This window comes from Catharus ustulatus, chromosome 6 (genome assembly GCF_009819885.2).
Source record: "Catharus ustulatus isolate bCatUst1 chromosome 6, bCatUst1.pri.v2, whole genome shotgun sequence".
NCBI classification, from domain to species: domain Eukaryota; kingdom Metazoa; phylum Chordata; class Aves; order Passeriformes; family Turdidae; genus Catharus; species Catharus ustulatus.
In genome coordinates this window covers 27,530,003-27,545,468 of record NC_046226.1, presented here as the reverse complement: position 1 = coordinate 27,545,468, position 15,466 = coordinate 27,530,003, and the positions used below count along the sequence as shown (strand labels likewise).

At 37.2% G+C, this 15,466-nt stretch overlaps 1 protein-coding gene across 5 annotated transcripts in view; it reads left to right on the top strand.

Moving 5' to 3' along the window:
- LOC116997449 (iron-sulfur protein NUBPL-like) overlaps window positions 1–15,466 on the top strand; it is a 76,938-nt gene that overhangs the window by 17,370 nt on the left and 44,102 nt on the right. Inside the window, exons 1-3 of one of the 5 annotated variants that reach the window (XM_033062162.1) lie at window positions 3,180–3,294; window positions 4,673–4,712; window positions 4,803–4,893. The exons of 2 other annotated variants lie outside the window; for them this stretch is intronic. In XM_033062162.1, the coding sequence (XP_032918053.1) occupies window positions 4,681–4,712; window positions 4,803–4,893 (123 nt within the window). In that variant the 5' untranslated portion in view covers window positions 3,180–3,294; window positions 4,673–4,680. Of the gene's footprint in view, window positions 1–3,179; window positions 3,295–4,672; window positions 4,713–4,802; window positions 4,894–15,466 lie in introns of those variants that run through there. 2 more of the 5 variants (XR_004418191.1, XM_033062164.1) reach the window with 2 other exon arrangements.

The following is a 15,466-nucleotide window of genomic DNA, read 5'->3' as shown; positions in this document are numbered from 1 at the left end:
AGCAATTAGTTATTTTACTTTTAGGTAGGACTGATGAAGTCATATCTGCAAAACTGTTCTGTAAATGGAAAAGCTTTTACAGGACTTTGTTTCCTCTGCAGTCTGTTGGGAGGGGAAAAAAGGTGTAAAACCTTCTCAGGTAATGGTACTGGTAGACCCTCTAAATACGAGAATCAAATCTCTTGGGGAAAGTTGCATTTCATTATGCATATATTTCTTGAAATTGAACCATGAGCATGGAATTATGCTCTTTAAGTCTCATTACTAGTTTACTTTGGTTAAGTATTTGGGATGTCTTTGTGGTTAGATAACACCATTAGTGCAGGTTGTAATGGGCAATCACAGCCTTCCTTGTGTGGAGCTCTTCAAGCGTAAAATACAAATTGTAGTATTTCTGGGGCAATCCTGCAAATAAACTTACAACACAGTGTGAAATCAAGCCTGAAGTCTCAATTAGTCTGTCACTTGCCATAGAATATTCTAGACTTCTGGCCTAAGCAGTTAAAATAATGATTTATAGTTAAAGCAAGGATTTAAGATTTATGACTTGGACTAACCTTTTGGTGACAGCATCCTTTTCCCTCTTTCATAGATTGGTGTCACTGTTCTGTTTCAGGGTACCTTGGGGCCCTGCTGCTATTCATTCCTCTCCCCTCTGTGACATTTCTTTCGTCTTTACCATTCTGGGTGGAATTCACTTGCCTTTGCTTAGGATACCAGTCCTACTTTCAACATGCCTGGAGTATGGTGTCAGGCTTTTAGCTTCCCCTTCAGAGGGTATGTCACTTCTCTCCCTATACCCTCTGCCAAATCTGCTAGTCCTGTAGAAATCTCAGCTCCCCAAGGCATCCAGAGGGGCAGGAGACATCTATCTTTACACACGTAAAGCCCAACCATCCTTCCCCTTCCCTCTTGAAAATTCAGAGCAACTCTTCTGCATTTGTGCTTGCTGAGCCAGTGAGTTCAAAATACATTTGCTAGGGTGTTGCATGATCCACTACAATAATATTTAATAGTTATTAGCTACCTTTGCTTTTCTTAAACACTATAATGCCATCTAAGGAGGTGTACCACAACATCACAGTCTTCTAGAATAACGGTCTTTGCTTACCTGGTGGGGTAAGGACCGAATGTAAGCTTTTGCTTGCGCTAATGTGTCACTCAACAGACCACTTCCAAAAACTAAGCCAGGAGTTGGAATGTTTCCTTGTGGCTTTACCCTGGGCTCCATCACATGCAACTGTTATTTGGGAAGACAAACACCATGATGCTGAATGTGCTCCCATTTCTTTTTTGTTTCCCTAGCTATATACTGAGCATGAGGCCATATGGTGTGGGATATCACTTTGGTCAGCTGTGGTCATGTGTTCAGGCTGTGTCCCCCTCCCAGCTTCATGTGTACCCCCAACCTGCTTGCTAGTAGGATGGTGTGAGAAGCAGAACAGTTTGTGACACTGTTTTTATCACATATCACATGCAAGCTACACCATGGTTAAGAAATATAACTGTATTCCAACCAAAACTATATACATACCTATATCATATATATATGTGTGTATATATATATGTAGTTCTGTACACACCTTCTGTGCTATACTGCCCTGTTACCCTGGCCATCATTGAACTACTATGTCAGTCTTTTTAGAGAAACAGTGGAGTAACTCAGTTACCTTGTTAGGATAGTCTGAAAAGCTTGATTTGTTTGGGGAGAAAAAACTTAGTAAAAAAATTATAAAATGCATCTTCATTGATGTAATGAAGATACATCTTCATTATAACAGTGTTCCTCTTTCCCCGCATGAGTAACAATTCAATCTTCAGACCGGTCCCAGAACTCTTTTGTCAGCAGTCTTCTGTAATGCTGTCATGAATTTGCACGTCTGCCTTTTCTAGTGCCCTACTTGTATTCTGTCACAAAAGGCATTTACTGACATGTCATTGGTCATCTCATCTTACTGATCTGATTTTGTATGTTCAGAGAAAACCCAGCAGTCTTTTACTTAGAGCCATCAAGCCTACTGGAAGATTGCAAACTAGGCTATTTTATTTATCTCTTGACATAGTTGGTATGGTATTGCTGTGTGTTGTGATTTTAAGAAATCTGTTTTGTGTGTTGAATTTTTGGAGCTGTATGGTAGGCTTCTGATAACAGAAAAGCGAACTCTAAGAGCAATGGGAATTAGAGATGTAACAGATCTCATTAAGCTTAATCTTCTTTACATGTTGTGTTTTAGAAAATCTTCATGAGACCCATGGTGAAAGAGAAGGAAGACCTGTTGCTTTTGATGAGACAAGGGTGATTACCAATGCCCACTGAAGCACTTTAGATTTGAGATTAATCTTAAAAATGATTTTTAGCAGTAGGCAAACAGTGGGGAGCTCTGCAGTATTTTGTATTACTTTGAAAATATGTAGAATATTACAACCAGAATATACAGCAAGTTGTGAATTGTTCCTGTACATTGTATAAATTTGATTAAATCTTGCTGCTTAGAGCATTTTATAGTCCTTGTTGTTAACCAAAGAAAATAAGATGCAATTTTAATGAAAGGTGACTCTGCTGTTGAGAAATAAACCATGCATGTATTTTTAAAAACAGAGGTCTGTTTTGCTGCTCTGTAGGCCAGTGTTTATCTACTCACAGCAAATCTCCTATTTTGTGAAGGAGAAGGTGTGTGAGCTCAGCCTGTGTACCTGGTGTCTGTGCAGAACAAATTGTCCACGCAGGTTGCGGATGTTGAGATGTCTCTACATCTATGTCAGTGTAGAGGAATTGGACTGAACTGAAAAGTGGCATAGTATTTTGGTGAACTTCCCAGAATAATACATCTTTTCTATTAATCTTACATCCAAGTTCCTGAGCCTCATAATTGGCAGTCAAAGCTTGGCCTCCCCTTTTTGTTTTGTCTTAAAATTGTCCCTATTTCATGATAAAAAGTGAAGGAAACCTTGAGTCTGCAGTGGTAGACACTGTTGCAAATACTTTTTTCCTATTTCTTTTTTTTAAAAACCCTCTCTTAGGTAAATATGTAATAATTTCTCTCAATACTTCTAACAGTATTTTAACTTGTGGTGGTGTATGTCTTGTTTATCAGGACACCAAAACAGTGCCTAGAGATGGCTCTGAGCTGAAGTTCCAATGTCATCAACCTCTTGACAACTAAACTGTCTTACTGCAGGGGGAGAAGTAAGACTGTGACTGCTAGAAATGTGGTTAGACAGTAAAATACCACCAAAGTAAGCCCTGACTCAACACTGAAGAGCTGCACAAGTCAAGAAGAGCTGTATACACTGGTACAGTGTATCAGTCCAAGCCATCTCTTTTTCAGTAATAGCTCCCAACTCATTCCTGAATGAAATAGTCATTACAAATGATTTGTTTATTTTCCTGTTTTGTTCTTTTTGATTTGTAAACCAAAACATCCAATTTCTTCTCCACCATATTTCTACAAAATTATATGGCTTGAATGCTCACTTGCTTGATTGCTTGAAAGCTTTCATCTGTAGAGTTTAGCTGTTTAATTTGTATGCTCTTGGTTGTTATTTTGTCTGAATTTGGAGTTCAGCTTTGAATGCACTGTTTTTATTTTACTCTCTTTATATATTTTACTTTGTGTGCATCAAGGATTTTTGTCCAAATTATAGTATATTTTATATTGTTTAAAGTATTCTTTCTATTTTCTACTAGTCCCTGCCTGTGCATGCTCCTCCAAGACATCAGCTAGACCAAGTAACATTCCATTTGTTCTTTTTTGTGTGTGTGCCATTTTGAGATAAGGTGTGGATTTAGATTGTAGAAAACACGAAGAAGAGTTTTGGCTTTTGTGAGATTTTGTTTTAAGTACCTCCTTTTTTATCGTTTTGTTTACTTTCTGTTTGCACGCCCCTTTGGCAGCAAAACAATTAAAATAGTCCCTCCCTACTTTTTATTCTTGACATTGGAGGGCATAGGAATAAGAAGCGTGACAAGGACAACACATTTGCAATATTCAATTAAGCATCTTCTATTCCTACAAAAATTTTAGAAGTCCTGCAGATTTCTGTCAACCTGAAGAAATCTGGGACTAATTACCTGGAGCTGTTGACAATGTATAGTTTAGGGATGGCTTTATTTGGTATCTCTAGTCTGGGGTTTCTTTAGCAGATTTAACAGAAGGAGACAAATTCCCTGCAACTCTGGTATGTTAAAGGGAATACTCTTCTGATTCATGAGATTAGTGAATATGATAGATTAAAAAACGAGAATTAAAATCCCACCATGTTGTATGACTTTGGTTTTGTTCCAATATAAATGATACAGTTGTAGTGATTCCTGATAGGGAATCTATGCCTTCCAGCATAGGGATTTCATAAAAATAGATTGATTTTGGCAGCACAAGGGCAAGCACAAGGGCAAATGTGTTGTTATTCTGGCAAAAGATGAATGGTATTAGTAAAATGTAACAACCTAAGAAAAGGTGGAGTCAGATTCTTGGGCAACATAGGTAAATGCATACATTTAATGAAGGGATGAGGGGAAAATAAACAAGTGTTTAAATAGAGAGAGAAAATTGCTCTTAAAAGATAAAAAAAAAAAAAAAAAAGAGTGTAAGCTTATTTCTTAGAAAAAACCTGAAATACCCTAAAACCATCTCCCCTCCAAAAAAAACCCCCTTGTTTGCTTTTATTTTAGAGAATCTAATGAGGCCCCTTAAGAACTATGGAATCGCATGGTGAGCATATGTTTTTATTGAAATCAAGCTTCTTTTCAGATGTACTTGGTGTTGTGCTGTAAAGCTCAAGTCTTTGCTTTGTTGTTTCAGCATGTCTATGGGTTTCTTGATAGAAGAGACTGCTCCGGTTGTATGGAGGGGGCTCATGGTAATGTCAGCTGTTGAAAAATTGTTGAGACAGGTAAGGCTTAGTTATGCATTTCTGCTTTAAGTAATCAGTTATTTTAAATGCACTTAACTGACACATGAGTGTCCACAACATTATTTTATATGTTAGTGGTGAGCATTTTTGTGTCTTGATCTTAAATTCAGGTAAGGGGGAAAGTTGATACTTTTGTGTTTACCTATCCGTCTTAAACAGAGCTGTTGTTCTATGCCTTTGATGAGTGGCTTACCCCAATCTGCCTTCTTTCTCATCCATTTTTACGTTTCTTTATGCAGTTGTTAACAAAAAAAAAGTTGCCTAAGGATTTGAATGTATAGGTGTCTGTGCATATCTACAGCTGTATTCCCTTATGTGCTTGTTAATTCACCAGCGCTAAGAATTGTTGGATCGCATTTGACGTGACAGGTACAGGAAAATAATTAGCTACAGTTTCTGTGTAATGCAGATATATTGTTGGTTAATAAATTTTCTGGCATGTAGAAGTGGGGTGACTTCTTTTTTCTGTGGCAGATTTTTTTTCTTTTATTGTGAAGAGATCTGTGAAGTGCTAATGAGACAAACAGCTGAAAAAATGAATTAAGGTTGCATGTTTAGACTTAGAAGTGACCCAGATTGTTCACAACTGACATCCATTCTAGGGATCTACTGTATACAGCCTGGAGATCACAAGGTTTCCGTATGTCTTCTTTAAATGCTTCCAATTATTGTCCTCCTTTAACGACTGAAAATAACAATTTTTTCAGCCTTTTTCCATTTTTACTGAATCTTCCTTTAACACGGATTTTAGAATAGTGGCACTTAACTGCTCTGGTCACAAAAACCACGCAGCTGCCAAAATTTCAGGAAGGACATCTTTGTCTGGAATTGACCTTTAAAAGTAAGGGGTATCCATGCCAATAGCTGTGGAGACCATTCTGACCTTTTTGTGTGCTGTGTTGCACTGGCTGGCTCAGGAAACTAGAACGTAAAACCTTGAAGGTAGAACTGAAGTTAGCACCTGCTGTATTGGCATGCTCTGCCCTGGGAGACTGGAGCTGGCAGGCGCTGCAGTGCTGTTCCTCAGTCAGCAGTGTCCCAGATGGGAAGCGTGTGCCAGCATCCTTGTGCAGGGTGCGGGTGATGCTGTGTAATGAGCTCGCTGCTCCTTAGCAACCAGTGCAGTTACATGCTGGCCAACCATGCTGTGGGAATGAGACAAGTCCATTAATGCTCAGGGCATCACTGGTTTCCCTGGCAGTGAAACCTAAGCTGGGAAAGAGGAAGGCTTTACGGCTGAATTTCTCCTGCCCACATGCATTTTGCTTCTGCATGATGACCAGGATAGTCTTAAATCTGAGCTGGAAAAAGTTTGCATCTCCTCCTTCAAAGGGAAGCTCACAGATCACAGGGAAAATCAGCGGAGTCTGTCTGATGTCCGGGTGGCTTTAAGAAAGGAATGAATGCATTTTTCAGACTGAGATGTGCTATTTTGTTTTTAAAAACTATAATCTCCCTTCTGCAGTTACAAGCCAGTCTCAAGAACAGGTTAACTGTAGGACCAATAGTTTAATAATCTTAGACACCTAAACAAGAGACAACCGCAGCATGTGATGATTTTTTAAAGACTGTATAATTCTATTTCATATTAAAAACAGTTTTTTGAACTGTTGGGGACTTCAAAAGTTCTTATTTTCTTTTTATGTGTTCTGGTTGGTCTTAGCTATTACCTCTTTTTTAACAGGATAAAGTTGCTTCCAAGAGTAAAATACTTCTGCTTGTATTTAACTTCCTAAACCATATTCTTAAGAAATAGCTTATCTCATTAATTGCATAGAAACAATTCCAATTACTCCCTAATCTAGATTTTTAATATAATGTAAGTCCCTGTGCATTCTGACAAGCTGATAAAATGCAAAGTTCTTGAAATAGGTAATTCAGCCTGATAGAAAAGATAGATTACCCAGACTTTTGCCCTAAAAGCATGGGTGATATTTCATATTTGTTTCATATTTTTATTTGTTTGATAGCATCAAGACTATGCATTCACTCTGTGAAAGAGTTTAGATATGTTTTCTTTTTTTTCCATGTGAACAAACCTGTTTTCCTGAGTTTATCATGCTTCAGATACTGCAGTAAAGCATTTGAATTGCTTAATTTCCAAATTCTGTAATGGGGCCTTGTTGACTCATAAATGCATGTGCCTGTAATGAGTATTTAAATGCTTCTCTTACACTTGTAACTTTTAAAAATTTATGGAATTCTTAATTTGTTAAATATATACATAATGCTTTTTGTATATACTTACTGCATGTGATCTCACTCTTTGTAATACAGGTTTGTTGAATAGTGTTGAGGCTGATAGACAACAGGCAGTAATAGTGAAGTTTTGAGTGGTGAGTGCTTGGTGTTTCTCTGGTCATGGATATCTCATGAGCAAGGATTGTTTTCTGCAACACATTATATTATTCTCCTTTAGCAGAATTTGAAGGAAGTGTGCCTTACAATACCAAACAAAGTAAACAGTTCAGGATACTGTATTACTTACATTACCTATATATTGATGTGTGTGTATCGAATTAGTATATGAATGAAAATATACAGCATATTAATTCTATAACAAAAGAATTGGTCAATAGGAAAGAAGGAAAGTGTTGATTTTAAGCTATTGACAGAAGAAGAAATGCAGAATTTAGTTTTCACCTGTGGCAAAGTGAACTGCAAACAGTAATGGAACATATGATCTTCATAAACATATTCATAACTCTTTCTGTTAAATATACCTCTAGTTTATATGTCTTTAAATTGCCCAAAATTTTGTTGTGTCTGAGAAGTGCTTCTTTGCTAGCATAATAAGATGTACTGTAGGCCCATTTATTCTTTGGGATGCTGTATCACTTATCTGGGTTTTAACTCTTATTTCCCTGGTGCAGTTATCTTTATGTAAAAGTCTTTCACCTCTTTTAATACTTCTTTAGAATCTTGCTTGCCTGTAGGTGAGATAGAAGAGAGTGTTGTTTTTTTTTTTTTAATTTAAGTTTTAAAAGATTACTCTTTTCTCTAAAGGTAAAATTAAAGTCCACGTAAGGAAGCTTTAATGGCTTTCCAGTGTCATCTGAAAAAGCACTGGGCTTTTTCTATGCAGATCTCACTTTACCTGAGAAGCTAACTACTCTTTTGCCTGGTCTCATTTACTTTGTTTCTTTACTCTGTGTATCTTTAGTCAGTGTGATGGTATTTGGTTCAGATTAAACAACCTACCTCAAAAAGCATCATCTTGCTGTATTTGTTGTGGGAGGGACTTATGATTAACCTTTATGCTAAGCACCGTAAAGATACAATTTTTTTTGAGAGTTGCTGAAAGCCTGTACTTGAACAGTAATGGGTCTGGAAAGCTGTTGAAATAAGTATCAAGTAGGTAGGTAAGAACCTTAGATATACAAAGATGGTTTAAAAAAAGATAAGGCAAGCAAAACTTGCTGTCTGGTTTGAACTGCTTTTTCAACTGGGTTTTCAAATACCATTGCCACTGTCCCATACACTCTGTGTGGCAAAGTTTTCTAGCACCATTCTCTAAGAGAGATTAGGATTAGAGTCCTAAAAGAGATTAGGACATCTAGACAGTGGAGCAGCAAAGGAGAAATTAGAAGGTTGCAGATACAAACCTGCTTTATATCTTGGAATATGTTGTGGCAATTATTCTGCCAAAAGGCTCTGAGAAAGGAAGCGTCACTCTCCTGACTGCTAATTTACTATCTGCTATAGTCAGAGAAGCAGTACAAATGGAGGGGATTTCCTGTTTAGGGAGTAATCAGTAAAACTTTTAATATTCTTTGACCTTAGACTCGCTATCTTAGTCTCTGTATGTTACCTAGTTGAACTATCAGCAGAGAAGGAAAAAAATTCATTATTCTGCACATAAGTCTGCTTCTCTTTTAAAAACATCAAGTAAAAATGGGACTATAGATAAAATGCAAGTGCATATTTTAGTATGTAATATTCTCCTTGTATTTTTGTCATATCGATAGATAAAGTTATATCATTACTGGAAGCAAATGTTGCCTACACAACATGGGCTATAGATACCAGTAATTCTGTTTTGTGTAAACAGTCCCCTTGGAACTAGCCTAGAAATCTGCTCTTTTTTCAAGGGATGTATCTCAGGTTGATGAACACCCTTAATAGGATTTCTTATTCTGACATGAGATTTCAACCTACATTTTTGCAGGTTAGCCAGATCTTAAGAGGCAGGACTCTTGTGTTTTTTCTTTATCATAGTTTTCAAGAGTTTTGCATCTTTGGTATATTATGGCTATAAAGCAAACCTCAGTGCTGCTAAGTATTTGAGAATCCTAAAGGTTCCTGTACTGTACTTGTCAAGGATGAAGCTGTGTTCCCAGAAAGATGATGAAGTTTTTCCTACAATGGCTTAATTATAGTGAGTCCCTAAAATGCTCTTATTGTCATCAAATTATAATTCCTTCAACTGTTTCTTCCTCCTTATTTTAGCATCATTTTAGCTGCTGTTTTAGTCAAGGTGTATTTATTGAGAGAAAATTAAAATAAACTAAAGTTTCACTGGGAAGGATATAATTAGAAAGGAAAAATACAGGGAAATTAGCAGAAAGCAAATTAAATAAAACTACTGCTGCAGAGCCATTGCACATCAGCAAAACAAAGTAGAGCCTTGTACTTTGATGCTTGGATAGGCTTTATGCCCTGTAAATTCATGTTGAAAACATGAAAAAATTTATGAAAACATCAAAAATCATGAAAAAATTCATAAATTAAGCAGAAGAAGAATCAAAGTTATTTTATTGGCTAACCCAGTGCTGAATAGGGCTGTGGTCTAAAGGTTCAGCCTTATATTTTTAAAAAATTTGAACTCAGTTTACATGATTATTTAATCTGTATATAGTTTTGAAAATTTGGGTAGCAATGAGGACTATATGTGCTACTTTATTTTAAAACCATCACCTGCCAGAGGTAGTGATGGCAGCAGTTATATAGTGGAGTGTGTGAATGTATGTTATGTACTTGGACCTATTTTTGTACCATAATTCTCTCTCTGATGCTCAGTTATCATACATAGATAGTTGTAGAGTATATCATGTTGTCACTGTGAAGAAAATTGACTCTATTGAAGCCAGAATCAGCACACATACATTATAGGGAAGACATAGACAGATGGATAAATAGTCTTTGAAATATTGAGCAGACTATGGGTTGTGAGGTCTGGGTTATTTCAAGAGCCTATACGAGAAAACTGCCATAAAAGCAACTGTTGTGTGAATAGAACAGTAAAAACTCACGTTTAAAGATTTGGGCTTAAGGTAACTTGGAAACAGAAGTAGTATTTAATTTTTGGAAAGCAAATCCTATGGAGGCTATATTGTTTTGGGTTTCTGATCAGTCTGAAGTGACTCATCTCTGTAAAGGAGATTATAGATATTCAATACTAATTTTGTTTGAGTTACTTAGTAAATTCCTACATGCAGTTGCTACTATTTGGCAAATATATATGTAGTTACTGGTATCCTCCTTTCCGCCATTTACATTGGAGAGTTTGCAGATACAGATTGGGGCCAACATTTCTTGAAGTCTTGTTTATTTAGCTATATGTTAATGCTGCACTTGAGAAGACAAAAATAGATAAGGTATTGAGAGCAGATGTATTTATACCTGGTAAAATAGCTACCATGCTGCCATTGGCTGTTTTACTGTGCATGTTCTAGGCAGCAGAATGCTCTCTGTATGATGTTTGTAGATATCAGTCCAATCTTGGCATGTATGTGCATAACACTCTTGTAGCTTATAAATTCTTCAGTCTGTAAATTTTCAGCTTTGCACTGCCTTTTGTGTCTGTGTGTATAAATGCATTTCTTATAAACGGAACAGTTGAAAAACGAGGGGAAAGCTTTCCACATTAGGGGAAACAAGGTGTATTTGATTTGAAGCAATAAACAGCAAGAACATAGTCGCTGAAGCAGTTAAGTACTAAATGCTGAGCCATCTGCCAGATTGGTTAGTATGGATTCCTAAGAGTTGTACTTTGGCTTCTGTTTGTGACTGTGTTGTCTTTTGCCTTACATTTGTGGGACCATGGAAATGTTGTTCTGTGTTTATGTAGTGTTCAGCACTGTAGTGAGTTACCATTTTTTGTGAGAGATGCAGAGACATACAAAGACTAGTATTTACAACTTCCAAGCAAATACAAACATTTTTCTTTGATACTTTTTAATATTTATAAAACGAATTTATAAAACCTTTTCTCTTTTGAGCACAATACATTTTGTGTTCCTGGTTCTCAGTGTCTGTACATATGAATGACATATATCTTTTAAGAATGCCTGAGATCAGTGTGAATGTATTACTGGCATTCACCATGACTGATATACTTCAGAACCCAAATCTCTTTTGCAGCTACATATGCAATTGCTCAGATTTGATTGTACATGCTACCTTGCCTGTATATTCTTCAGCAAAGAGCCATCAAGGTGATAATGGAGGGTGAAGCATGTACAGTAATTTCACGATTACAAGCCGCACCATTTTGACCAAAGTTTTGGTGGAAACCCGGAAGTGCGGCTAGTAATCCAGGGTGGCTAATATATTAACAAAAATGTGATATCTACCCTTACCTGGTACCGTGCCGGTCCTGTCCCGAGCAAAAATGGTTTGAAATCCATGGTTTCCCGGTGTTCCGACGATGAACCAATCAGAGAACAGCTTATTGCCTGCCTGTGGATGACGGCGTTACTGCTATTTGAGAGATTATTTTCCCCTCCTGGATTTATCTCCACACTCTTTGGCAGTGTTCTTAAGATAATAGGTGCAAATGTTTGATTTTAAGGATAGCAAAAACTTGTCATCCTTTAGATCCATTTCTGAAACAAATTGGCACAAAGTACCCCTTTTGCTGTGTTTCATCACTTGCATGGTAAATGTCAAAGATGAAATTATTATTAGTGCGGGCAAAAAACTGTCTTACCAGTACAAAATTAGTGAAACAGTATTGATGAATGGGAGGGAGTAGTGAAATGGTAATTAACTGAGAATGGCACATACTGGGTCAGGAGGAAGACAAAGCAATTTGATAGCTCTGATTTTTTTGTAGCTGTATTTTCAGTGAATTGAAAGGATGCCTAGAATAGTAATAGTGAATCAATGCTGAAAATTATTCTTATTGTAAATGTAAAGAGCAAGTGAAGAAGGAGCACTGCTGTGATCCAGATGATTTTTTTGTGTGTGTCTGTTTTATTTTTAACACTTTTTGGTTTAGGAAGGGAACTCTATCAAGAGATGAACATTGAAGGAATTTAACTTGCATTTATGGCACTAAATTTTCAAAACAGGAAAAGAATGAGATGGTACAATGGCAAATTTTAGCAGAAGGGGCAAGAAACATAAATAGCTCTTTGTTTTTCAAGCTTTTGTAGTCTTTTTATGTTCTAGTACACATGTAAGAGTGTGTGCACTTGTTTGTGTATCTTCTGTTGATACAGAAGATATGTACTGGAGATATATATGCTTAGTGTAGATTAGTACTGTTTTTTCTTTCTATGTTTTGTGTTTTGGCAAATATCCATCTATCTTAGGATACTTCCTAATTTCAAAACTGACATGTGTTCCACAATATTCATGTCTTTATCCAGTTTATCTCCAAGTATTTGAGGCACATAATCAGTAGCAAATATTTACAGTTTATGTTTCATAGAACTAAATAAAGCTGCTATATGTATATGTTTCTATTATAAACAACAAAGATGTAGTTTTTTGCACATTTACAGTGCATAATTAAACAACACAGTGTCTCAAATTCTTACTTACAGTGTTACTACAGTGGAAAACTTGCCAGCTTTTCCCCAATTACAAAAATATTTCTTCTGTTTATTTTTTCAGTTTTGAGATGCCTCAGCCTGAGGTGGACATGGAGATAGTTAGTTGAGGCTGAAGTGCCACCTTATAGTTTTGGCAAAAGGAAAAAGTTAATCAAAGCAACAGGAGCAGTTGCATCTTTAGGGAGTTGGAAAGGTTTTCTATTTTTATTTTTATGATCTAGAACATGAGAATGAAAAGATCTGGACATTTCATCCCTAAACAAAAGATCATTGGTGTTATGTATTTGTTCTATTTAGAAAGGTCCTCTGCTCTTGGAAGTATTTGGAAAAGAGGAACAGCACTCAGTAGTAAATAGTGGCTGAACTGCCTGTGCTCAAACTGTTCTAGGATATGCCACTAAGACTGCTTCTACAGCTGGAAGATGGTAAACAACTCTAAATGCTTGTGAGATTTTTCTTAAGTTTTTAATAAACTTCCCCTTAAATCGAAGAAGGTCAAGTTTCATTTTCTTGTTTTATCACTGAAATTAAGGAAGCTGTTTCAAGGGCAAGATGAGATTACCCATTCATACCTTAAAAAAATAAATTCTTATACTCATTTTTTGCTATGTTTATTTTGCTGAATTTAAAGGACAATTAAACTAGTTTCTTCTTCAGAATGGACTTAAATCAATGGAAATCTCTACACTTATTTCTACACCATGGTTCAGCTGTGATGTTGATGTTTTGAAAAGCCTGCTACAGGAATTTGTATAATCATTGCTAATTTGCTCATATGTTAATAATCACCTTGAAAGGTCCTGTCTGTCCAGAGAGAACTGCCTTAACCAGTCCCAATCAGTATGTACATATTTAAACGAAATGATGGTACTTCCTGGAGATCAGAAGCTGAACGTTGAGGCAGAGATGTACTGTAGCCAGAAGTGTTGGAGATGACAGAAAGCTCTTTCTTTCCACTCCTCTGTCCCCCAGTTAGAGTACTTCTGTTGTCGCCCTTTGACTTAGTGTGCCTGTGTGTTTTGGGGTGGGTGTGACTGAACGAATATGGGCTTCATTCTTTTTGTTTCCAGCTGAAGCTACAGAACCTGTTCTCTTGCCTTTCTTTCCTTAATGAAGCAGGATCCATAAAGCTCCCTGTTGCTTTATTGGTTTGCATTAGCAGCTGATACGAAAAGGGATTATAGCTGCTGAAAGGAATTGACAATCATAGAAAGAAGTGGTAAGAAAACCAGAAAAACCCAAAAATATCTTACTGCTGAACTGGAAGCATTTGCAATAAATGTATTTAAGTGTCTTTGAAGATTAAAAACAAAGGGCAAAAAAAACCTAACAGCATAGTGAGAATGTATTTACAGCAAACATTTCTTGGCCTGGTTCCTCAGCTGTCATGGTTATGACTGTGCAGTTACTGCTGCTGTGGGAACAGGCTGGGAGAGTGTTTTCTTTGCTCTGCTTCCAGTAGTCTCATCTCTCACACACATTACACAGGTATGCATATGTCTACTCTCCTTTGCATAAAACAAGACAAATGCAAAACATGCAACTGTTTTGCTGCATTTGTTGAGTAGACAGGCAGAGAGCTCACAGTGTCTCGAAATGGCTGTGCTGGGGTTAGATTTTTTCATTTTTTCCGCTCAAGGTTTTAAAGGAAAGTGTTTTGAGGTTTAAGGTTTCTCTGCAGTTCCGAACTTTGTGCATAAATGGCATCCAGCATCATTCTTGGAAAGAGGTAGTGATTTAAGCATGGTTTTAAGTGTTGGCTAAACAGGAGTGGTGGTGGTAGAGGAGCGAGGGAAAGGGAAGGCACTGCTTGCTTTCTTTTCTAAATAAAACTTCCATTATTTATGTAAACTTTTTAAAAATTAGGAGACACCGAATGCTACTCTTCTACTTGATCTGTTCTCCACTAATAAGAGGGTTTGTTCTTTGTTTCTAGCTGCTGTTGGTTAGATATGAAAAGGGACATGGGCATGGCTGTGCTGTGCATAAGAGGCTGGTGCCCTGCCTGCAGGAATGAAAAGTTAAACGAAAACTTAGCCTGGAGTCACTGCATACCAGAAATGGTGAGAATACATTACTTGTCATTCTCAGTGGTACTGAGGGGTTACTTTGCCCTCCTGGAGGTATCTTCAGACTCTTTGGCAGTGCCTTAGCAGAATAGGTGCTCTCTTTTGGAGTGCTGAAATTTAGAGCTTGGTGTGGAATAAGTGGAAATTAATGGTGTGAATCAATTGGAGTAGGTTTGCCAAGTGAGATTAAGCGGGGCTGAACGTGTTGAACAAGAGGGCTATAAGGAAAAGCCCGTGGACTCACTTTGTCCTGGATTTCAGGACCTAAATGTAACCTTATTGGATGGCTGTATGGAGTGAAGATTTAAAGCCAAAACTGAGCATCTCTGTTATGTGCCATGATCCTTCTTTCAGCTGAACTTTACAGGCTTCTTCTCTGTTCATAATAAGAGCCTTGGAAGCCTGCAGGTGAGAGGTGCAAGTTTGGTTACGCTAGCAGTTCAGCATTTAAGGCTGTATTACCTGCTACCCTGGAGAGTGCCCTGCAGTCACATGCAGCAGTCTACCCTCTGTGCTACAGGTAGAGATGAAAGATTGCTGAGGCCAGGAATAGACGTGTGAAGGAGGAGTATGACCAGATCTGTGCAGGAAATTCAGTTAACCTGAAGCTTTACCTTTCTAGGTAAATAGCTTAGCTGCTGGCCTTATATAGGATCATGGTGGCTTCTGTGGCTTTTGCATTTTTGCTTACACAGTTTTATC